This window comes from Echiichthys vipera (assembly GCF_963691815.1).
Source record: "Echiichthys vipera genome assembly, chromosome: 6".
In the NCBI taxonomy this organism is placed as follows: domain Eukaryota; kingdom Metazoa; phylum Chordata; class Actinopteri; order Perciformes; family Trachinidae; genus Echiichthys; species Echiichthys vipera.
The window spans coordinates 7,317,042-7,341,998 of NC_139831.1; the positions used below are offsets into that span (position 1 = coordinate 7,317,042).

Sequence of the window (24,957 nt, forward strand, 5' to 3'; positions counted from 1 at the left end):
CTTCTCTGTCTTTTCTTTTTCTCATCATCCATCATAGGAAGCCCAAAGGTGCCCTTCGCAGTTACTGTACCTTTTTGGTTAGCTCTTGATGCTGCTTGAAACCATTGGCTTACCCAGGCTTTGATGTTGCCTTCAAATAGATACTAAGCAAAACTTTGAAGTCACAACCTAGATGTGGCCTAGAATGTCAAATCACTGCAATAATTCAACTGTCCACTACATTTTTTTGTTTGCAAACGAGAGTGCTGCACATCATTAACAACCAGAATGATTGGGGTGGCAGCGATTTTGAGTGGGTTTTTCAGGAATTATTATTTGTTTTGAAAAGTGAAAGGGAGAGAACAAGTGCTATGTCTGACTTTGTTCTATTTCTGGGGATGGCTGCTAGAGGATTACTGCAAGTGGCAGAGTATTCATTATTTAGATGGCAGCAGCGGAGTCTGGGAACGGGTGGTTTCATAAACCACTTGACTATGACATGTGTGCTGCTACACAAGACGGAAAGACGAAAAAAAAAAAGTTTCACTTCCAAAAATCTTTCTCCTAGCGAAGGCACTTGTAGCAGCTCTCTGCCAGGGACTGCTGAGACAGTCAACCCTAACTGAAACTGATGGAGCAAACTCAGATTGATGGAGTTAATGGATGAAATCGTTGCAAGTTCTCCGGGATTGCTCTGTGTATAGGCTTTGAAAGTCATAAAGCGCTCATGCAGCTGTTTCATGGTGCATGTCAGATGTGGTGTTATAGTTTTAAATACAGCATCTTTGCTGCTTGTTATTACATTCAGAATGAGCAGGAAATCTTTGTTGAGCCTGGCTGATTATGTAGTAATGACAGTTTTTTTTTCTCCTTGCCTGGCTCCGTATTTGTTAAAAAAAAAAAAAAATGAAGTGAAGATATCAGCAGTGATGTTTGAAATGGCCTGAGAAATATATGATTCTGTAATGAGAAAGCTGGGACTGATATGTGTTGCACAAAAAGAGCTGGCACTGTTTGCCAATGTGGTGGGACACCAGCAAGGACTTTTCTCCCGGCATAACAGTAGCATCTCTATTGGATGAAGTGTTAACTCTGACAGCTTCCAGCCTGGACACAGAGGGTCCCGCCACTGTGATTAATGCACTGCCATGCCGCCATGGTGGAAGATGTCTCTCGGCGGTCTCCTTCCCCTTTCCAGTACTCCTCCCTGATATTTCACTAATGCGACTCGACAATGAAGAGATTGATAGTGATCATTACGCTGCCCTCAAAGAGTAATGTCACTTCCCAGCATGATCCAGCCAGCATCTAATTCAACTACTGCTGTGGGTAGCATATAAGCAATGGCAGTGCATATGCGTACTGTACAAGTGGCAACTGTGTTATGTTAAACCAGAAACAGTGACATTTCTGAGTCACCACCTCCTGCTGTTATCTCAAACTCCTGAAGCCCCGTTTGCATATTTAGTGTTGAATACAGTGCCTCAGGATGGCTCTTTCTTGCACAGGAACTTGACACTGGAAGTATTATCACGCCAAACAAGGCCTCTCACCTCAACACTTTGCAAGCTGTATCACAATTTCCCCAGTACTCCCTGTACAAATAAAGCTGTGAGGGTCATTCATTTGTTTTCCCTTGCTCCAAGTCCTTACAGCTAGGTTGATTTGTTTATCAGTATGTGTTTAGCCCTCGGCCCCAATCTTCTGAGAGAGAAAGAGGTTTAGCATTTAAATTGGTTGATCCACCGCACGCTTGCTAAACCTGTTTTTAAAGCATTACATTGATGAAAAGCAGACGCTAATCCCTTTGGGTGTGCGACCTTATCTGACTAAACACCTGACAATGAGATTCTAATGTCACTCTGGGAACAGGAAGATTCCCGGTAAATGCGTAGTTCGGTCTATATAGACGTATTTGCCGAACGCTACTGTAGCCGCAGGTTAGCTTGCTACAGGTATGATTAACAGCGTGAAGTCTTGAGAGCAGAGACATGTGTTTGACCACTACGTAGCTACTCACAGTGAGGGCAAAGTCTTTTTTAAGTCCTTATTCCTCGGAAGTTGTACAACGCTGTTAACTTGTCTGCCAAACGTCTTCTACAGTAAGTCCTCGGTGTCAGTCGGTGTCCAAACCTGAGTGAAGAGACTGCGTTAGCATACTAGCTTTAAGATCTAATCCCAGAATCTCCTGTATGCATTTCTCCTCTGCTTATATTCATAGCAACTGATCCTCTAGTTTCACACTTCCTATTGTATCGTTAGCCAGACACGACATTTAGTCAATATTGCTTCCTATGAATATGTAGGAGACAAAGTGGCCTTCACCTGCATGTGGCAGATGTGATTTCGAACTAAATCATAGGGATTACATTATTGACAGTGTCTTGAATAAACACCAGGATGAGGTCAAAATTCATTGTTGTTCGTTATTTGCACAACATCCGGAGCATGTTGAGGTTTTAAAGCAAGCAGAGCATATCTCAGTCATGTTGAATGGTTATTTTATCTGATCAAATTTGCATAATTCAACGTTAAACATTAGAGCTTGATATATTATTATATATCACTGACAGGGAGAAAGGATACTGTTGTGTGATTAGCTGTGGTATCAGATTGTGTCCTGCATTAAAGGCTGCCTGCTAAGTCTATCTATTGAATGTGGTGCTTGTTAGTCCAGATTTGTTATCCTCTCTGGTGCTGGGCCTCTCTAAACTGCAACATTATTTTAGCTTCTTCAGTTTATTCAAGCACAGATTGCATTAGTGTTCTTTCCTGTCACGATCCGCATATACTAGGATGGGAACTCCAGGGGCCAAGAAAAAATATGTTATCAATACACACAACGGAGGCTTATGCAAATAGATACAGTCCTTTGTGCATTATGGCTGAAATATGACACTAGGAACAAGTGTCACTGCAGACCGTGGTACCAACTGTGGATTTACTGCTGTATCAATACGCCTTGTGACGTTTAATCTGGTCAAGAGTAAAGAATACACCATGCGGTCATAAAATATGAATTCTAGCCAGGAAACTTAGCCAGCTGCTCCCTTTTTTTAAACTGACAACTTATGGTTTAACTCAGCCATATGCTGCCCGCTGACGCCTTCTCTCTCAGATTTCACTTCTCAGTTTCCATTGTCAGTCTCGTCTTGGCTTTTTATGATCCTAATTCTGATGGATGTATTCCAGTGTGAAATGACTTAGCCGGGTGTGAACGTGAACCATCCTTTGCCTCCTACTGCTGCCATTTGGTGTGCAGGAGGAAAAGCACAGGGGCCATCAGAGGAGACACGAGAAAGCTTGTGTTTTGACGATGCACCTCCCTTATCTAATTGGGGCAAAGCAAACATGATTAGGCACAAGCTGAAGGACGATCAGTGTGTTCCACCGCAGAGACATTTCACAGTCATGCACTTTCTGCTGCATGAGATGAAGAGAGGCGAACCAGCAGTTTGACAAAAGTATTAAGCTGCTGTTTCAACCAAAATACTTTCTTTTTCATAAATTCCCATACCCAAAAAAATACAACAATGACCTGTTTGTTTGACAGTGAATTCAAAAACAAGTGAGTGTTTTTGATCATCGGCTCCATGTCGAAAATATGGCTAACGTCTAGTTTAAACAATGAAAATACTTGGTAGCAGGGCTGTTGTATTTGAGTCCACTATTTGAAGTCTTGCACTCCTAGTCTAGTGCACTGTTGGACTTTTAATTGTTTCAGACTCGGCTATTGAGGACCAGTCAAGTTGTTCCTGGCTGCAGAGTAGGGATCAGTTGTACCGAACGTTGCCTAAATTCTATGCATTGATTATTTCGATGTTAAAAGAGAGATCATTAATGTTTGTCATTAATGTCCATCCTTACTTCATAATTACTATATTAAACACTATTGCCTATTGCAAGACTCAATTTGCTCTGGACTTGGTCTTGACTCGGACTTGACTGGACGTGGTCTTGGACTTGATTTGGATTAAAGTCAAATATCTTCCCAGATCTCCGCACCACTTCCTACTTTGACACAACATACAGTAGGAAATTCTATGCATTGATTATTTTGGTGTTAATAATCAATTTGTCTTTTCACCTGAAACTAATGTAACCATTGAATGTCCAGTGATGTGTTTATCATGTGTGAATCTGCTCTTTGTGTAGCTCGTAAGTAAAAAGTAATGGCCAGTTTACATATTTATTTGGTAAAGAAAGACTTCCCTGATATAATAAAGTGTAAGATAAACAGTCAGCCTCCGCAGTAAAATTTCACAATCAGAATCATATTTATTGGCCATGTGCGCTCTCAATTTATTTGCACACAGTTCAAGAACAGTTTCCAGGAAAGATAGAATACACAGCCAAAAACAAGGACAAGACAGCTGACACACAACTATATGACTTATAACCTATAATATGCAAAATGCACAAGTCAGACTGTCAATGCTCAGTGGCCTCATATACAAAGGCTATAAATCCTCACCGCAGCGGCCTGAGGTCGACTCTGACCTGCTGCCCTTTTCTGCATGCCGCCCCCTCGCTTCCATTCTCTGTCAATATCCAACTGCACTATCTGAATAAAAGTAAGAAAGACCAAAAAAATCTTTAAAAAAGAAAAGAATACAATAGTATGAAGTATGACCTTTGTGCAGTTGTATCTGGGGCATTTTTTAATTCAGATGATTTCATTTTCCTTTTGCGAATATGTTTAAAGTAAATGCAGCAGTTCAGGGATAATCCTTTCAATACTGTGAAAACTGTGCAAATAAGAACTTTCATAAAGGTGCATCATTCACTGACAAAATCAATTATTTCTTTCCATCATACTGTACTTTTCTCCACATAATCAACCAACAGTGATGAATACCCTTTCAATCTGTAATCATGAAGCGTAACGTCTATTAATTATTCTGGATTTAAAAGCCCAAGGTAAGCAATAAGCAAACTTCTAAGTGTTGAACATTTCCTTCCTTTCAGTCGAGTCATGACAGATTCATATCATGTTCGGAGCAGCACAGAACCAGATTTGATGCAGTTCAGATGTAGAGGCGTGAGAGAGGTGCTAATTGATGCCTGCTGTGCTATGAAACACAAATTGCATAGTTTACAAGTACAGCAACCAAACTGCAGATATGCTCAGTCCTGATCCTGTGAAGGGGCTGAATGGTGAATGAGCCCAGATGAAAATAACGGATGCTGTCGACACATGCATGCTACCTTTTTCCTGTTTCTCTTACCATGCCGACACCATTCGTCTGTCAACACATTATAATGTTAAATGTACAAAATGTTTCCGTGTAAATGTATCTAAATATGTCCCTGGAGTTGTTGTTGAGGAAAAGACAAGTATGCTGAAGCTGCAGTAGAGATGGATGCAAATTAATTTCCATCATGGAGACAAAAGTTTCCTCATCGGGTTTATTAGGATACTAAACATATACTTATCAAAGCCATTAGATAGCAATGATTGCCTTTGCAACCATTAGCCTGAATGATATTTTGTGCTACTTGTGCTATTAGCTGCAGTAAAAAATACATTTTGCATATCAAACATTTAGTTGATGGTCTGCCAGAGTGAGTCACAATAAGTATGCGTGTTACAGTTCATTGTCTTGCACAGTGAAATGATTTAGCTGTTGAACTTTTGACCTTTTGTAGAGAAATCCTAATGTATAAGCCAGTGAACTGTAGGAAACGATGATCAGTCTGCTGTGAGTGTGTATGATGAAGCTGTTCTTTTTTTTTTTTCATTTTCATAAATATTCAAGATATTTATCATGCACTTTTAAAAACACAGCAGGTTTTTACGATGCTTGCTCTTGGCAAGAAGTTAGCAAGCTGAGAGATGCACAGCCAAGCAATGCTTGTCTTTTTCAATGCTTGTCTTTTTCTCCCTTTCTGTGGAGCCCTTTTGGAAAAAGAGACACCGACACTGTCATCATTAGGCTTAATCTTTCAACCAAAGGTACAAAAAGAGGAAAGATATGTTTTATTGTCCCTTTTCTTGGACTGGCGATGACATATAGAACATAAAAAACACTACACAAGGTTTGCATGTTAAAATCTAGAAACAAAAAAATACAATTGTTTACTTAAAAGTTAGCTGAGATTGAACCTGGAGTAGACATGTTAATAATGAACCGTACCATAATTTGACAGACTCATACTCTAGTTAAACAACTCTCAGTGACACATGCAACAACACATCCCTTTTATTGCAGTAGCATATTGAAGAGCTTAAGCACTAGCCAATTGCGTTTTAGCTATGTTACTATGTGTCAGCTGTGTGCCTGCCTGGTAAACTCTGTGTTGCCCCATAGCTGGCCATTGAGTGCCTTCCAGCAGCTGGTCGTGAGAGCCACGAACTAAGCAGAAAAATCAGTTATTAAAGGGGCATTACTAAAGGTTTTACAGATTATTTTCTGTGCTTTTAAATGTTGTCCTGATCATAACTAACTAACTAAACATAAACATAAGTCTCTACTACAATAGAGTAGATGTGCTTTGGACATGGAGATGTTTATAATATTATCAAACTGTGGAAGGATGTTACTTTGAATGCTACCTCTATGGTGCAAAATCATTCCTAGATAAGATATACTGTTGCTCCTTTAAGATAGCTATTTATTCTAACATTTTGACACTTAATGAATATAGTTTTGCTCAACTAGGTTGCAAATGTGTGTGTTTGTGTGTGTGGAGGGTGGGTTGGAGGTCGTAGTAGGACATTGGTTGATAAATTGTTGTAATCTGACTTTCAGAGTTGGAAAATACACATAACATATGGATGAGGGATTGGATGCTGTAAATCCGTTGAAATGGATTCAAGGCATTTAAGGGACCATGTGTTTTAATGTCGATTTTCCTGATAGGTTTTAAGCTGAGAGCACCCCCAAAAAACACAAGAGATCCTCACTTGTACATCTGATAGGCTTCAATATACACATACACAGGTTGCATCTCTGTACATTTACGACAATTTCAATCTGGAGTCGATGATGCCAAACTTATTACAGTTCATGGAAAAAGACAGTTTTTAAACACTCAACTAAAAAAGGAGCTAAGAGATGCTGCTTTGATAAGCTCTGGCTTATCACCCACATAATTCATCCATGCCAGTGCCCTGAATCAACAGAACTGGCAATATTTTAGGCTACTTTTAAATGCAGCAATATGTCTGAGCTTTCCTTTGTGTGCATGCGTGCGTGAGTGTGTGTGTGTCTGTGTGTGTGTGTTCCTGCAATTCCTTTTAAAGCAGCCTCTGGAGAGACAGCAGAGGAGGTATGTATGAGTTGGATGCCTCCTTGACAACACCTTGGAGGTAAAAAATCAATGTCTGCCAAACAAAGTGAAATGTTAGGCTGCAGCCGATACATGACAGATGAGGCTTAGGGTGGTATTTTCTAAGGTGAATGAAGACTGGAACGCAGGCAGTCCTGTCTTCTGTTGTCAGGCAAAGCGGCATTAGAGCGCTTTTGAAGGACAGTACATCTGACTTAACTGACTGCTTTTATTATTGATCAACGTGCTGTAGACATGTGTGAGAGCCACTCTGAAATGGAAGGGGGATGTGGTTTAGAATTAAGAACGACTGCACGGCAGATTAAACTTTAAAGGCTGGTTTCACTAATGAATTGTAATACCTTTCCACTCAAGAGACCCCGCCTCCTTATGAGGTTGTACTACAGTAAAATCATGTTTAGATTAGAGTCTATTGGTCCTCGGATTAGAACAGTTCCTCTATTTCTGGCGCGACCAAAATTCTCTGATAAGTCACACTATCTGACTTATCCTCTTGCTCAACATCAGTATTTATTAATCATAACAATGTTTCTACCCCTCTAAACCTTTCTGTAAGTCACAATATTTGACAGCTTGAACTATTAAGAATTTCAGTGGCCATGCCTGACATCTTTTAAACGTTCCATTCCAATGCACAGAGCACAGAGCCTGAGGTAGAGCCCAGTTTCCTCAGGGCCGAGCTCGGTCTAAGAAGCTTAATAGTAGCTGTGAAAGCAGCATGGCTAGCTTTGCACATTAGTGGTAGAAACACTGTGTTTGCTACATCATGCATGATCAGTCTTCAAGACTCCAGCGGTGACCTCAGCACAGAGCCGTGGGCCATATCATGTTGCTGATTGAGCATGCACCAAGCCTCAGAGGGTACGCAGGTTGCATCTTAGTTCTTCTTGCCAAGAGAAACGGAGGGTGTTCTGACGGAAAATCCCAAATCCTCAGTAGAACTGGAAGGCGTTACTCAGTGAGCTTTAATGTATGTGTGTTTTTGTGTGCGTGTGTGCGTGCGTGTGCGTGCATGTGCGTGCATGCGTGGACTGTATACTGTATATCCAAACATGTTTTTGCCCACCTAAAGTTTATCATTTATGCCCATTGGGGTTATTGACATATGACGTCACTAGAATGCACCAGTTGCTGAGCAGTATAAGACTTACCAATGATTCGTCCCATTATTATTCTTGTCCCGTGCTCTGCTCTGTGGCCAAGAGTAATGCAACAGAGGGGTATCAATTCATAGCCTTGGCCTCAGGAAAGCTCTTCGGAAAGCAGAGGGATTTTAAGCCTGTGTGCTGTTGCTCCAGCTCTGGAGCCAGAGATTGCAGGAAATGTTGGCTTAGAGAACTTTATGTGGGAATGTTTGGAGGAGTCACTTAAGAGGAGATACAGAGGCTCCGACATGTTTTGTTTGTCCATTGTATAAAAGTGGCTTGCAGTACTAAATGATGGATGTGAAACTAATGCGTGCAGTATAAGGTTGCACCGTGTATTTATCAGCTGTAAGACACTCTGCTTGTGTAACATGCATGTTTACGTTCTAAATCCAGCTGCTGGCAAATTGACAGGCTGAGTCGCAGGTGACAACATGAGCCGGTTTGAGCTGTCAGTTTACACCGCTGCGACTTTTACCTGCAACCTTCTAAAGCAACAACAAAAATAACAGACCGTATAATGCTGTAGTTGACCAATCAGAATCCATTATTCAACAAAGCTGTGTAATAAAGTAATTATATCATATAACCAAGATGGTCGTAGTAGTTCTGCTGGTAGACAGCTGTCTCATGATCTCCTAGTTTGTGAACTTGTTCAATCAATTTTGCAGTCAGTCAGTTTTCTTTATTCTAAATCAACAGATCCACATTAATGTTTACTTTCAATTTTATTATGTCATTTTTAAGGCATTGCATTGTGTGTGTTGGTGATAAAACTGTATCCTTGTCTGGGTCTCCCTTGACAGTATGTAAGGTTTTATAGGGTATATTAAGTTAGATAATAAAGAACTCTGCTGAAATTTTATTTCCTTATGTAAAAGCAGAGTATGGAAACATCAACCTCTATATAATATGATATGGGTTTTAGCTATTTATTTATTCCATGTGGCGAGAAAGATATACTCTGCTCCTGAAATTATCTTACAATGGAGGTGAAAATTAGTCATCTGTGCAAGTGGAGTGCATCCAGTTGAGAACAATATGCCGACAATTAATCAGGAAACGATAGGCTTTCCCATTTTTAAATGGGTACTGTTTCCTTTGTCTGGTTTTACCCACGGACTGAGCTATTTGCACAGGAAATGCAATTATGGCAGCCATTGGAAAAGACTGTGCCACTACAACCATGAGTGGTTTGTTTTTTTACTGCAACCATTTTCTCAAGTGATTGGGGAAGCGGGCTGTAGATGAATGGGGAGGCACATGAATAGTTCTCCAGAGAACACATGTCACATTTCTGTGACCCCTGAGAAGATGTAGACAACATTTTTGTGCAATTACTAATTCAAATGTATATTGCGTTTGTCAGATAAGCGAAGAAAAACTGGATAACTGTGTTTTGTTGTTGTTTCAGACACTGCAGTTGGAAATAAACACATTTAAATCATTGCCCAAGCTTCTGATTGTTTAAAAGCTAACTGGGACTACTGTGACGAAAGTCATAATGGCACCATCACATAGCCACTAACTATTTGCTGTTACTAGAGTCACAAGCCATTCAAGCCCCCACAGCAATTTATATGGACTGAATTACTATGAAGGTCGGCTGAGTTCAAACACGCACAGAAGAAACATTTTAAGTGGCAGCTTTAAGTGCTTAGTAGAGACACATTTGGATGAGAGCATGTCTCTGCAGTGTCTTCATTTCTTCTTACTTGTTGTTGATATTATACATTGGGACATTTTAGACTATTGTGGTTTTCCAGGATCAAAAGGGATGATGCATTGACAGAAAGTGGCAGGTTTATACTGTTAATGTGATTGTAACAGCACTTTAAAGGTGCAAACAAACTGGCATGGAAAGAATTTGCAGACTGCAGGCTGCTGGAATTTCAATGTTATGCTATAGACTAGACTCTGTGTATGTCTATTAGTTTCTCTGTATCCTGAGAAATATAACTGGTTGACAGTAGCAATGGTACTTATGTGGTATATGTGGTATTTGTGTATTGTAAAAGGGGTCACTTAACCACAGACTCTATAAACTAGAGACCGTCTTGTGATGGGATCACAGCAGCTGTGTTGCCACATATATGTCCGCTAATCGGGACATCAGCCTGTTTGATCCCCAGCATACCAAAATATCGTCCGGCAAGATACTGAACGCTAGTTTGATTCTGAAGTCTGTATCATCAGGGTGTAAATGGTTAGTTGAGAACTTGATGAGCAGGAGGCACCTTGCAAAGCAGCCTCTGCCATGAGTGTAGGAATGTTTGTGTGAATGGCTGAATGTGGCATGGAGTGTAAAAGCGCTTTGAGTGGTCAAGTGATTAGAAATGCGCTGTACAAATGCAAGTCTATTTACTATACACTAATTTCATTTCACATCATGAATGCTGCCTGTGCCAAATCATGAATGCTGCCTGTGCCAAAGCTAGAGATAGTAGCGTTTTATCTATCTATCTAAGCCAAATGTGTCCACATGAATAAATACAACAAAGTGTTTTGTCAGCAGGCTAATTGTCAAAGCAGCTTTTGAGAAGGAGTGTAATTGCTATGTAATCGGAGAGCTGTCAGAAGGAACTGCTAAGCAGTCATCATCTGTATGATGATCTGCCATCTGTATCAATGTCTGGTAGAGGGAAAGGGATGGACAAACAGCAGTGGGAACCTGCTTATATTCACAGTGCATCTTCGGTTGGTTCAATTTTATAAGTGTATTTACAAATCATACATTTTGGATGAATGGCAGTCTAGGATGTGCATCAAATATGAGTTGATGAATGCCCGCTATATGGCTGAGTAGGAGCCCATTATGTATGGGCAAATGGAATGATGTCTTTTTCTATAATGCAATGATTATGTAAGCCTTGAAATATTGGTAACATCCTGGTTCCCCTGCAGAGAAAAAGCTTAAAAGAAATTTCCGTCTTTGATCAGATATAAAGTCAGGAGAAGAGTGGGCAAGGCTGTGAGAGCAGTGAAGGTACTCTGGCAGGAAATGTGATGGAATTCACACAGCTTCTTTTTTCTTTCCCACAAAACCCCAAGCCACTGAAAATTGCCAACTCTCTCTGCAGAGTAAATCCCCAAAACTCACCAAGGGCAAGGTTGTTCAAATGGTCCTGAATTCCAACGGGTACGGCCCTCCCTTTAAACACCCCCCTCCACTGTCTAGGGCTTCCCAATAAGAAGCTGCTGTCTCTTTTTCTGCGAAAGAATAATGCCACTGCCTTCAACCAGGTGCCAGAGTTGTGCTGAGGTGAAGAGAAAACTGGGGCTTTGATGAGAATGAATTTATGGATTTGACATATATAAACACACTACCTGGTCCAAATGACATGTTTTATAATGGATTATATACTTTTATTCATTCCATATAAAATCAAACAGAAATTCTGTGAGAGAGCGCTCTCCTTTTATTTGAATATGTGTTTTCTAAAACATCAAAGAGCAGATGTGCTGCTTTTCTTAATGCAATTATGGGTATTCATATATAAAAATTAAATATCATAAGCCGTGATAGAGAAACCATGGCCTCTTTGAGTTCTGTGATTTATTTTGATAGATTTTTTGCGATGCATACATACTGCAATTTTCCTATTGGTGAAGGGCAAGCCAGTCAAAGCAAATGCTCTTTCAATTCCATTAGTAGTTGAATCAGTCTCTTAATGGAGAGTAAAATGGCACAAGACCTTTTGCATTACTTACACAATGAATATGAAAAGGCTTTCACCAAGCTTGCCAAGCTTAGTGAGTGCAAAGCGGCTTTTAATTGTGTCCCGACTCAGCGTTGGAACATTAGGCGCTGTACTCAAGTCTTGTCGATGCTTTCATCAAAAAAAGCATCCCTTCATTTACAAAGGAGTGAACATCATAAAATCCTAATAACAATAGATCTAAACATGTGAGTATCAAGCAATGGTATCTAAAAGTTCCAGAAGAATGTGGTGAAATGTGAAGTCAGTTTGCACACAGTGATAGCCTCCAACATAGTTATTTAAAATCGACAAATTCTGTTCATGGACAAGCCCCGGCAGTTTTAGTGTTAAGTACATCAGGATAAACTGTTTTCTTAGGAACTGCATTTTGTGGGGTATTTTCCTGCTCATGGACATTTATGGTTCACTCCTACAGCCGATGCTTTTTCCTCTTGTCAACTTGTTACCCTCCATTTAAGGCTGCAGCTATTGAATCTTTTTGTAAATGACTATTCTACCGATTATTCCATCAATTAATTGAGTAATCTGATAAAAAAAAAAATTATACAACCCTTTTAAAATGTATTATAATTTGAGTTTTTTGCCAAAAAAATAAAAAATAGGTCACCTATTTGGTGTGTGTGTGTGTGTGTGTGTGTGTGTGTGTGTGTGTGTGTGTGTGTGTGTGTGTGTGTGTGTGTGTGTGTGTGTGTGTGTGTGTGTGTGTGTGTGTGTGTGTGTGTGTGTGTGTGTGTGTGTGTGTGTGTGTGTGTGTGTGTGTGTGTGTGTGTGTGTGTGTGTGTGTGTGTGTGTGTGTGTGTGTGTGTGTGTGTGTGTGTGTGCGCGACTGACACATATCCTCAAGCAAAACTATAAAGACTGATCAGTCAGCTAAGGTTATGTTTAACATTGTAATGGAAAACTAATCAAAAAGGCATTCACAACGACGGCTAGTCGTCACAAGTCACGCATTTTCTTCCTGTTTCTCCGTAACTACGGTAACCGCCCTCTTTAAACCGTTACAGCGGCACACTGTGAATTGGCGTTAACAACAGGCTACTTTCTGCTCAGTTGCTGAATCATCGATGTGTTATGGTATAACAGTTCTAGTTGATAGTTGACACATTACACCTTTTTGGCTTCTTTTTAAGTGTGAAATGATCACAAACTTATTATTATGCTTTTTCAGGGCTGTTGTGGTGTGCATCAGCAAAAGCTCCGTGTGGAACAATGATCTCTGAACAGGCCACATTACGCGCAAGATAGGAATTAAACGAACCATCGAGGCAAAGATTTTGCCTAATTGAGTAACTTGAGTAATTGTTGCAGCCCTGACTCCATTTGCATCTTCAGCCTGACATTTCCTGTACTTGAACAGATTGCTGTGGGAAAGGGGGATTCAAGTTTTCTTAACCAATCACAAGAGACGTCCAGTCTTTGCCAGATAAATTCTAGTTAAGAACAATGCTAAGTTGTGGATGAGTTGTCATAGAGCTGATGTGGATGAAGTAATTCAATAATGCAGCTCTCTTACACTTTCCAAATGTTATCGGGACCAAATTGATCAAATTCTAATAGTGAGGGGAGTCATTTCGCGGAGGTTGTAAGACTCAATTTATCCAGCTAAAACATTAGTGACGAGTAACCTACGGGGGAAGCCTTTGACGTAAGCATGTTTAACAAACTTGGTCAGGATTGGCCAGTGAGTGCTCTCTATGTAAACACACGTGGTGCTGACTGGCTTATCACCAGTCCCACCACAGTGCTCATTGGCTTGATTGGTCTTTCAGCAGAGAAACTGCAGTTTCATGTCCCGATGCCAGACAAATCAGTCCCCTTGGTGGAGTGGGCAGATTCAAAGGTCTGGACCCAGGCAGCCTTTTCTCTTGTAAAGACTCTTTAATTAGTCAAAGTTCAGACTATAAACCTCTGAAAACAGAGTGTTACAAACATCTAATACAAAGCTCGACTCCAGGAGCTTTCTGTAAAAATGCCAATGCTTCATAAAACATTGTTTGATAGATATTGCAAGCATCATTAAGAAGGGAATGAGTGTATCATTTCAACACTAGCATGCAGTATTAATCACAAAGGTCCTTTAAAGCATGTTGCTGATGGAGATGATGACAAGCTGACGTTGAGGAATTATGCAAAGAAGGCATCCGTCTTGATCTGATTTCAAAGCAAAAGCCCATAAACCACACAGCTGTTTCATCTGCCTTCTCAGTCAGTGAGCCTGCACTTTAAAGACCATCTTAATTCCCTCCATGTCCTGAGGGAAGACAATGCCAAGCTTTCTTAAAGGCTCATTGTTTAGTGTGCTTATTCCTTTTTAAAACACACAATCCAACATATGCAAGGCAGTGAATAATCTACTTCAAAGAGCTACAGTGCCAAAAGCCTATATTTTTTAGCCTATATATTTTTGTGTGGCTTGTTGTTGCGGTTTTCAAACCTCCAACTCTGCCAGTGAAGCACACAGAGAATTCACACTGAGCTACTGCACTGCTGGGGCTACAATTTGCTCACATAGTTACATGGAATCACGTTGAAGTTATCACTTGGACACTGACACCTATTGTTTGAAGGGAAATTTAGTACATGGTGTCATACTGTATATTGAGTGAATACTGTATTTATATTCCATACAAAAATGACCAGCGTAAGTTCCAGACTTGAAGTCTATGTAGCTGTGTATGAAATGAAGCATGCAATTAAAATGCTAATCTTTAAGATAAAAAATCAGACTTGTGAAGTCAACATTTATTTGATTTGGTTGTTGCACAGAGAAATAATAAACAAGTCTACTTTTAAAAAAGCAATTATTGCATTTGATCTTGGCCTCACAGAAATAAAGATTAAGGGCAAGACAACATCCTTTAACATAGAAAAATGTTTGCATAATTAATTCAACTCAAAATCCACAAGGAGTCAGGTTTCAGATCTAAGTATTTTAAAGGGCATAACTGTGTCAAAGGTTTACACGACCAGTGTTGTTACCCCTCAGACTTTTACATTTGCTCATATCTTAAGACGTGGGTGGTTTTTGACCCATACAGTGAGGGAGAGGCCATTATAGATTAGTTCTCACAGCTGTTGTGTCTTCATCAGTATATATGATGGATCGGTTTAATATAAAAGTAAAACAAACACTAACTGACTTTTGTAGTTTGAAATTAATAAAACAGCAGCTTTCTATGTCTGTTCGTTCTTATATATTCAAATAGGGACATCCTCCTCTGTAGCACAGCAACTGTGTTGCCGTCTGCAAAGCACTGCACCTTTTAAGCTGCTGAGGATATTTCTTTAGATTTGTGTTCTCCTCACTTTTTCCAGACCAACTGTACATTCTTTGTGTTAAAACATTGTATTTTCACACTTGTATTTTTGTAGTTTAGACTTTTGTTTTTCTCCTTTAGCTTCAGTCTAAACCAGCTGTGAATCGGTGTTTCACTTCATCATTTCTAACTTTAAGGCAGCATTTCAAGTGGAAGACCTTATTTACACCCAACAGCTTTGTCTGCTGTTTTGCAAAGTATGCACACAGTAGGTTTAATTCAGTCCATGGGGTTTTATGTTCCCTTCAATCATTGTGGGATTATGCAGTTAGATTTGCTGCATGTCAATCCCTACGCCTTTGAAGGTTTTCAGAATTTAATGTTTTGTGTTATGCTCAGCATGTGCTCTCACCTAAAAACAGGGTTCATTTCCTGTTACAGTCCAGGCATGCCTTTTAATGAGAATCAGAAATTGATTCAGGATTGACCATAAAGTCGTGATAGTGAGAGTGTTTGGACTTGTTGAAACTCATCTCTGTGCTTGCTGTTCTGGCACAATTCCCATCAACCCGAATGCACCTGCACCACATATATTTTTCTGTGTTCGAAGTTACTGTACAGTTATATTTTCAAGGTCTCAGTGCAAGCAGTGCAGCAGCAGGGCAGCCTGCAAACTAAACAAGGGCAATCAAGATGTTGTCTTGCACTCTATGCCAATAGATCAATAAGTAGACATGAAGATAAATGGATAGATATTTGTGCATGATGCATTGTCCTGTATCTGTGTTTGTAACGTGTAAAGGGAAGGTGGATTGTTTACTCGGAGTGACTGTGTCGTATGTAGGTGTGTTGATAAGTTGTTACAGGAGTACAAAGACAGACATTTGTGTTTATGACAAAAGAGGGGTTAACTGTGTTCTCAAGAGGATGCTGCAGTTATTTCTCTTTGTAGCTAACATTTTTCCAAGAAATGAAGGTTTCAAGGTTAAGGTTCAGACAACACTCCCCCCCCCACCTGCCCCATCCTGTATCTCCAATGGAAGGTAAATCAGTGGCATACTTTTAAATAGTGAAAGAAATACATGTCAATAAATAACAAGCATACAATACAACAAAATATGTACAAAGTAATGACATTTGCCATTGACGTTTGCTGTGTGTGATATGAGAAAATTTCTTAGACATTGTCTGTTGATGTGGTCCCAGGAATGGGCTCCATGTTTTCACAAGTTGAGGAACAAGTCGTTGCGTCCTGAGAGTTAGCGGAGTACGTATAGTAGGATATGTATTCATAGCCTACTATACGTTGGACATTAGTTCGATCCAGTGCTCAAATGAAGAGCGTGTGACTGCTTTCCTTTGACTCGCAGTCATTTTTCATCCTGTAAACATGGTCAGTCAGCACCACAGTTTACTGAAACCATGTGTCTGCAGTTTTTTAGGGACCATATCCAACAAACATAGGGTTGGGCTCTTCGACTGGGAGACATTAGTTTTGCATTTCCAAACCAAATCTACACAGCGCTGTCAACACTGGGAAAAAGTCTGACAAAGTTTGACATTGTGGGATTGGGTGAAAAAACATAGTGGCTTGTTTATTTTTATTTTTTTTCAACCAATTTTTAAAGCCATCTCTAAAGCCAATAGGAGGCTATATCCCACCAGTCTACATCTAGTCAGTCTGAAAATAATTTATAAAATAAAAACAATCCCCATAAATCCATAACCAACTCCTCTATGACATCATCTCTTAATTTGAGTTGAGCCATTTTGCTTCGGGTCCAGTAGCATCCATTGAGCAGATGCTGCAATTATTTCAACTAAAATCTTATTCCATTTGATTATTTGAAATGGAAATTAACCATTGCATTCATAATTTGTGAGATTATAAAAAAGTACTTCTAAAAATGAACCATTCTGCCCATCAATATTCCACTTACCTGCATGAAATCCATTAGATAATTTTTCTGTTTTTCAGACCCCCCTTTCCTTCATTTCCATCTATCACCCCCATTGACAGTGCACGCACCAATGTGTGCTGATTATATGAAAAATGCTTTTGCCGGAGAGTGAAGTGGAGCTTGTGGCAGCTCTGGGCTCATACAGTGGAATAATGCCCAGAGGTGAAGTAAAACCAGCTAGTGTTGGTGGATAATCCACATTTCTATTAGCCTACTTTGCACTTTTCTAATGGGGCTCACAGTCTAGCCAAGGAGATGAGTGGGATGTCTTGTATTCGTCATCACTAACTCATGGCTGCCTTATTATTTTATTTAATTTTTCAAATGCCAATACCGCGGTTGGTCACATGTAATTCATGTGTTGGGATTCAGAATTGACTTTGAGCAAGGTGATGTGGGGTGATGGGGGGTCGCATTTGATTGGGTTTGATCAAAGTCTAATCAGGAATTAATTAATTTTAGATTGGCCCTCTGCACTGACACCGTGCACTCTTGTCACTACTGATTTTGATCCACACCAGTCATCTGTAATCGTCGGTCTGTCTGTCTTTCTAGTTCTATACAGATGAAAAAGAAAAATGTATTCTGTCATGAAAAATAAAAAAAATAAAAACATGCAAGTAATCAGTCACAAAAAGGATGGGCACAACCTGCCTCTGCTAAACTTTGCTATGGCCGCCACTGTATCTGCAATTAACTTGAGGAGAAGAGTTTTGCTCTTGGTAATAATTCTTATTACAATTTTCCTTGCAGTGTATTTCTGATGTATTCCTCCCTTTGAATGTGAGAGAAATAATCTTCAGCCGTGCCAATAGCCTGCATGAACAGTAGCCTAAAGGTTTTTACCTCAGAGCGGTGAAAATGGTTTCCCACCTCTCAGTGACATGTTCCCTATTTTCAGTTTGGAGCCAAATACAAGGCTTGTTTGCCTGCATTATACAGCTTGTTTTATGAATAGAAGGACACAGTGAAAAGCAGTAGGACATAGGCAAGTACAAAACAATGAATGGTCATTAAAGACTCTTTTCGAAACAATGACTAGTGTTCTTTTAATGAAATTGTTCTGTCTAGCAAATACCTTATATCCACGGTTTAAAATCCACCAGGTCTTTATGCATGGTTTAGAAAGCAAAGGTTAAATTACCCACCAGAACTGACCTCCAGCATTTGTATACTCTGAATTTAACTCCTCCAGGCTTTATAAAAATTCATGCTGTCAATGCAAAAACAACAGCTCCTAAAGGACACAGCTCCCAGCTTTCTCAATCTTCTCCGAGCCTCTGTAAGGCAAGAAAGACGATACCCATTTGGTGCTCATTGGAGCAAATCAGAATTGTCAGCACTGTGGGTTTTTACCTTTTAAACAGGGAAGATGGATAGATAATCACCACATGCCATTCTGGGGGCCAATTACACAGCTTTGTGTGAAATTGGAAAACCTGTTCTCTCAGAGCTCTAATGGATGTTCTGGTCATTAGTTATTTGAGAGTCTTCTCTGGCTGTAATCAAACGTGAAACATTGCGTTAAGCGCCCATAAAAGAACAGCTGCCTCTCTAAGTGACCTTCTGTTTAAGAGAACCCAACTGTCAGCCGTGTGGCGTTTTGCGACAATTATTATGTGTGTCGCCATAAAAGCCCCTCTTATTTCACTTCTTTTTGCAGTGGTTGCATCTCATTTTAATGGCTTGCTCTTGGTTGTATTTACTTTTCTGAGTCTGTTAGGTGACTGCATGCTGCCATAGCTTACTTACACGGCAGATGCATACTCTTACCCATCTGCTGTCTTTTAGATACCCAGTCTCTTGAGTCTGGGTGTGATTTTAATTGACAAAACAAATTACTTAAAGAAAATACAAATGAATATGCTGATGTCTATTTCCCTCTGCTTCATTCCAGGTGACCATTTATCTAGTCAGCCAGGTCCGCCTCCTCTGCCACCAGCCCCGCCCCCACACAAGCAGCATCCGTCCATCACGTCCCTGAGCCGCAGCTCACTGGCCAATCAGAGGAGCCCAAGCCCACCGCCCACAGCCGGCCTGGCGGCCGACCTGCAGAGTACGGCGGAATGCGTCCAGCTGCAGGACAGCTGGGTCCTGGGCAGCAATGTGGCCCTGGAGAGCCGGTGAGTGACCCACAGTGACCTACAACAGAGCTGGGAGATTCAGCTCCAGGTGTTATTATGAATTCATTGTCACTGAAAACAAAATGATGTGAAATAAATGAGCGGGGGACAAGCTGCTATAACGGTAGCTATAACCATATTTCACTTGTTTAATTTGATAGCTAGTTTGCTTCATTGCAGTTACCCCTTATCTACTGACCTGGCTGCTTAATCCCCTTGCCTGTTTGATGTGTTTTTCAGATTTTCACCTTATATTCATAACACTGATATAGTCAGGGTTAACAGTGACGCACCCAGTTGTGCATTTTTTGTGGACAAACATGAGTTACCAGCTTTATATAAATGCTTGTGCTTTCATGGCTCCAACACAGCTTTCATCATTTGTACAACATGCAAATGTTTCAGAAAAGCAAACAATAAGTATCATCAGTCTAGGCAGGATGAAGTTCTGTATTAAATGGCGTGAACCTCAGCATGTTAAACTCCAGCGTTGACATTTCTTGCTGTTTGCTAAAAAGAAGTGCTGGGAACTCAGCGTGTATGAGTCCTGTGGTTGTCTACATTGTCCCCAAGACAACTGGCAAATAACGGTTAATGTGGAACACAGTGGGCATTGGCATGGAATAAATGGAAAAGACAGAAAAATGATTACAAGAATAATTCTGATAAATAAATAAATAATAAACACCTGATGACTTTATTGCTGTGTTGTTTTTAATGTTTTTAGTGCTACCCTTTCAAAAATAGCTGGATAATAAAATTATAATTCACTCACTTTGGCTGATTGTAGACTCATCTCATCAGGATAAATTATCATACCACAAATCATGTGTCGCATAATATGGAACCCACTGAGTTTGATAAACGTACATTTTTTCTCTTCTGTTCAGTTTTCATAGTCTTTTTGTGTTCACCCACAATTCAGATCTGATTGCTAAGTTAGATTGACCTGCACTCAGAAGCAGATTGCATGATTACCGTGAACTATGTGGCTATCAGAGAGTTTGTCAGTTCAAATCAGAGACCCTATAACTTAACAAGGGAATTGTGTGTTATAGGAAAATTTGCTGTGCAAGATATAACTTTGTCATGAGCTCCTCTGCCAAGTTTTCCTCCTGAAACATCCGTTACATCTCTCTTAATCAGTGAGCTCAAAATATCCTGGCAAATGAAGTGTGGTCCATTGCGCTCTGACTCAGAAATGGCCTCGAGTAGATGATTGCATTCTAGCCTGATATTTCCTTGGCACAGTGTACCCTTTCGGAGGCTTAGATGGATGTAAACTTTGAATCGTGTCTGTGGCAGAATAGAGCAACAACCTCTTATGATCTGACTGAATCAATTGGGATATGTAGTGACAGTTTCACTTTCTGGGGAAGATATAGTGATTGAATACTAACCGTGCAATGACCTTGAGCTGTCTTAGCCGTATCGACAAAACAATATGTGCACACCTATCATCAGCGGAGGCATAAATCACTATCACCACAGTGGACTCTAAATCAAGTGCTTGTCAGTGGGTGGGAACAGAGGGCTGCTGCGAACCAACAGGGCCAAAAGGGAAGACCCGGTTCACCACGTAATTGCAGATGTCAAGAAAACCACCAGGTTGGACAATGTAAACAGAAGCTCCCCAAAGTATTTAATAGGATGTCTTCAGGGGGCTCTAGGCCAGCAAAGTCCTGGCACAGCACATACAGTAGGTGGCCTCAGGTACCAGGGATGTGAATCTCTTGACATGGATTTTATTTCTTACGCAGCACAGAATATGTGGAAATATCGACATGTGCGGACAGTCAATTATTCTGTGCAAGACAGTTGATTAAAAAAAGTGTCAAATATAAATCAAATGTTATGTTATGATCTTGTTTAATAAATTTCCTTTGACACAACCTCCTTGAAAATAAAGCACTCATTTGACAGCATTAGCTACTTTTACAGCAATTAGCAATAATGAACTATGTGCGCATGTAACCTCCCATAAAAGTGCTTGTCTTCAAAGCGTGAGTCTGCTAATTTAACTCAACACCAACTAGCTTTCGGTGTGAATAGCATCCAGTGTTCTTTTAAGTGAGTGAAGTGCTGCGCTCAGTAACTACTACCGCAACTACTTCTCATTATTATATGGTGAAGGTAGAAAGTGATCTCACTGTGATCATACGTCAAAGCTGTAAAGACACCAAGATTGATTTCGCCTTATTTACTCTCGCAGTTTCAAAAATATAAAACATGTGCATCAGACAAATATAGCTTTCTTTTATTGCTCTGGATAAATAAAAAACTAAACAAACACCAAGTGGTCTTGCAACTTGGACCCAGCTGCAGAGAACAATGAGCCCGACATTTTTTACACAAAGTACACAAGTTTACACAAAGTAGAGCAATTCTAAAACACATTTATAAGTTATAACAATGGATCAAGAGAAGTCCAGTTATCACGAGAAACGCTGGTTTTACACTTCAGATAATTCCATGAAATTCTGCTTTACTTCTAATGAAGGGCACTGCATTTAAAGGGCTCAATTAACCGGCAACAGACCAGTGTTACTGCTGTTGGTTTCTATTCTCAAGAGCAGAGGAGACATTCAGATCTTTAAAATGAGTGGAGTACTTTTAATAAACCCCTCAGGATTCCCTTACTCACCACTTGGCTTCACAGAAATAGTTTTTGAGATATTTTCAATTAGAAATATTCCATTGAATTCCATTACACAGTGGATTGCCATGTCCCTCAAGAGACCAATGCACATATACAGTAATTATACTTGAGCAGTTCTTAATCCTTTGTTTAAAATCGACTCTACCAGTATGTGTGAAATGAGTATTTTTGACGCCTTTATGTTACCAGCTATATGCTCTATATGTGCTCCACTAGATAAGATACAGGTAAGTGTCGGCTCTTACATATGTATGTCCTTTAGAGCCCACTTCACCATTTTTTTCCCACTTAGATTCAATGAGATTCAGCCAGAACAGTCGTTATGACATTTCAGAGTCTTTTGAAGGCCTGCCCAGCCACACGTTGCAGTTATAAATGTGCTGTCAATCCCCGTTGGATTCATATGTCAAGGGAGTCCTTTTGTGAAATGAAATTATGTCTCAGCTCTAAAGTCATCATGTGGCACAGCGTCCCACACACAGTACATTTTCCTGATGGAAAAAACGTGTTAGAATTGTTCCTTTGGGGGAGAAAAGAATAGCGAAGGTAAAGTAGGATTCAGCTTGTGTGTGCGTGCGTGTGTGCGTGTTGTTGTTTGTGTGGGATGCACATGTGAATCATGATTCAGACAGTCATGCTTCACATCAGAGGAGGAAAATTTAACTTTTTTTTTGTACACCAGCCACAGTGTCAGGCTCGCACCAGGACTTATTAGTCATGTGTAAGATACCAGCCAAGTAGCCTTTTGGAATAGAAAGAAGCTCGCAGGGATTGCTGGTTACCTGCCAAAGTGGATGGTGGTGTAGACAAAGTGGTAATCCTCAAGACATATTTTTTTCTTTTTCTCATGTGTTTTCCTCTTAATTTATTTTGCCAACATCTTAAGTGCCAAGCACACATTGCTGTGGTGTTTCCAGAGTTCTGGGATAATTTCCCCTTATTTTAGGCTACTGTATAAAACTGCTGCTGATGCTGCTGGCAACACAAAGCGCATCTGGTCGAGAAGATTTTTGCCAACAAATGAAAAAGCTTTCATCAAAAGCAGATGGATAGTGAGCAGTAATCTGAATAGATTGTCATATAAAAAAAAATCAATGTACATTACACATTGAACCTGCAGTAGCTTAAATACCACCATAGTTTTAAACCACATAGATTAAGCCACAGAGTAACTGTCTCAGGCCTGGAGCTTAGCGATTCTTATATCAAACTTAATCAAACTCGTTAAATATAATAAATTCCATGTGTAAACATTCTGAGCTCTCTGAAGGAGCGACTCAAGATGGCACCACACTGATCGCTGTGGGCAGGGTGGCACAGAAACGCTCGCTGGCATTGAAATACCATCGCACGGCTGCAGAGTTAGCTGTACTAGAATAGCACCTGCTATCAAGCCCCCCTGTTGAGAGGGCAGGTGGTGATCTGGGGGAGAGCGACGGTGACAGCAGCGAGCGTGAAAGCGCTCCACGCCTATGCCTGTCACATCTGTAGTCCTTTTTCGTCCATGGATTAAAGCAGCCTGATTATTCCATCTCTCACCTTGAAATGCTAATGCTAACACAGAACAGCGGCTAATAGGCAGATTACATATTCTGAGGGCTTCGATTCACATTGTTTCTAGTGTGCTCTCTCGCCCTTCCAGCTGAAGCTTAGCCGTAGACAAATCCACCCACTCACTGTTTAGTCTTTTGTCCTCTGTAAGGATGTTTTCAAATGTCATCCTGATGACAGGCAATGTTGTGAGAGCAGAGGAGACCAGGCAGGCTGCTGCTTTTGTGTTACAGCCTTCTCAATGGGACAGACAGGCATGCACACAAACACACTGAGATCACACTGACACACTGCCATTCATTTGCTTTCTTTCCTTCTCAGTCTCACACTCTCTTGATTGTCTCCTTTCCTTCTCTCAAAGCAGACCACATTGATATCACTAGAACCGGCTGGATTAGCATAGTAATGTGCCTTGTTGCATCACACTGGCTGTAATCAATTAGCCGGTCATCCAGTGTGTATAGCTGCAGACATTTACACTGGTCCGCTGTTTGTTAATCATGTCCAACAGCATTTCGTCTTTAGACCGCTTCAGTCTGCTCTTCAGAAAAAAAGAAAGAAAAAAAAAGCAGACATGAAAAAAACATCAACACCAGAATCACATTAAACGGCGAGTGTAATAAATGTCCAATGCCGGAATTTGTTTCGGTGACGCTGGTACACACAGATTCTGACAGCGTTTAGTTTCACTCTAACACTCTTGTACAAAGCAAAGGGCAAATAAATGACTGAAATATAGCAGGCTTTCTGGTTTTAAACCACCCACAGCGTGCCATATGTTCGTGGTAATTGTATGTGCATTCAGATTCAATTAACTAAATTAAGTGCAAATAAACATTATTTGTTTACATGTGTTTCATTTTACATATTCATTAATAGTTTTCCATTATTTAGTCTAGTAGTTAATTAAATTAGAGTAATAAAAATGTGTGCCTTCAATGTTTTTCTTCACTTATGTTTGACCTTCACAAGATTGTGCTTATATCTTTGCATTAATACGAGCCCAGGTAGATTTGAAACAATTTATTTACAGGCAAAAGTTTTCCTACATCATCTTTACAAGTTGATTGGTAGTCACCTCCCTCAAATTGAGTAATAGAGCCCACATAAACTCATACAATCACATCCCTTTCAGTCTACCTCATCATATTGCATCCACTTACACTTAACTCCCCAGATAGCAGAGAGTGTTTGCCCGTGTGTCTGACTACACATCTGCCGCCTCCGACGTTGCGCAAGTTTTGACCTCAATTCATATCCAACTGTG

The 24,957-nt window shown here is 40.2% G+C and overlaps 1 protein-coding gene across 1 annotated transcript in view; it reads left to right on the top strand.

Moving 5' to 3' along the window:
• The window catches only part of LOC310948543 (teneurin-3), a gene marked incomplete at both ends in the record, with an annotated part of 127,772 nt that overhangs the window by 31,199 nt on the left and 71,616 nt on the right, over window positions 1-24,957 (top strand). Inside the window, one exon of the mRNA XM_083915705.1 lies at window positions 19,255-19,480. Within this exon, the coding sequence (XP_083771831.1) occupies window positions 19,255-19,480 (226 nt within the window). The remainder of the gene's footprint in view (window positions 1-19,254; window positions 19,481-24,957) is intronic.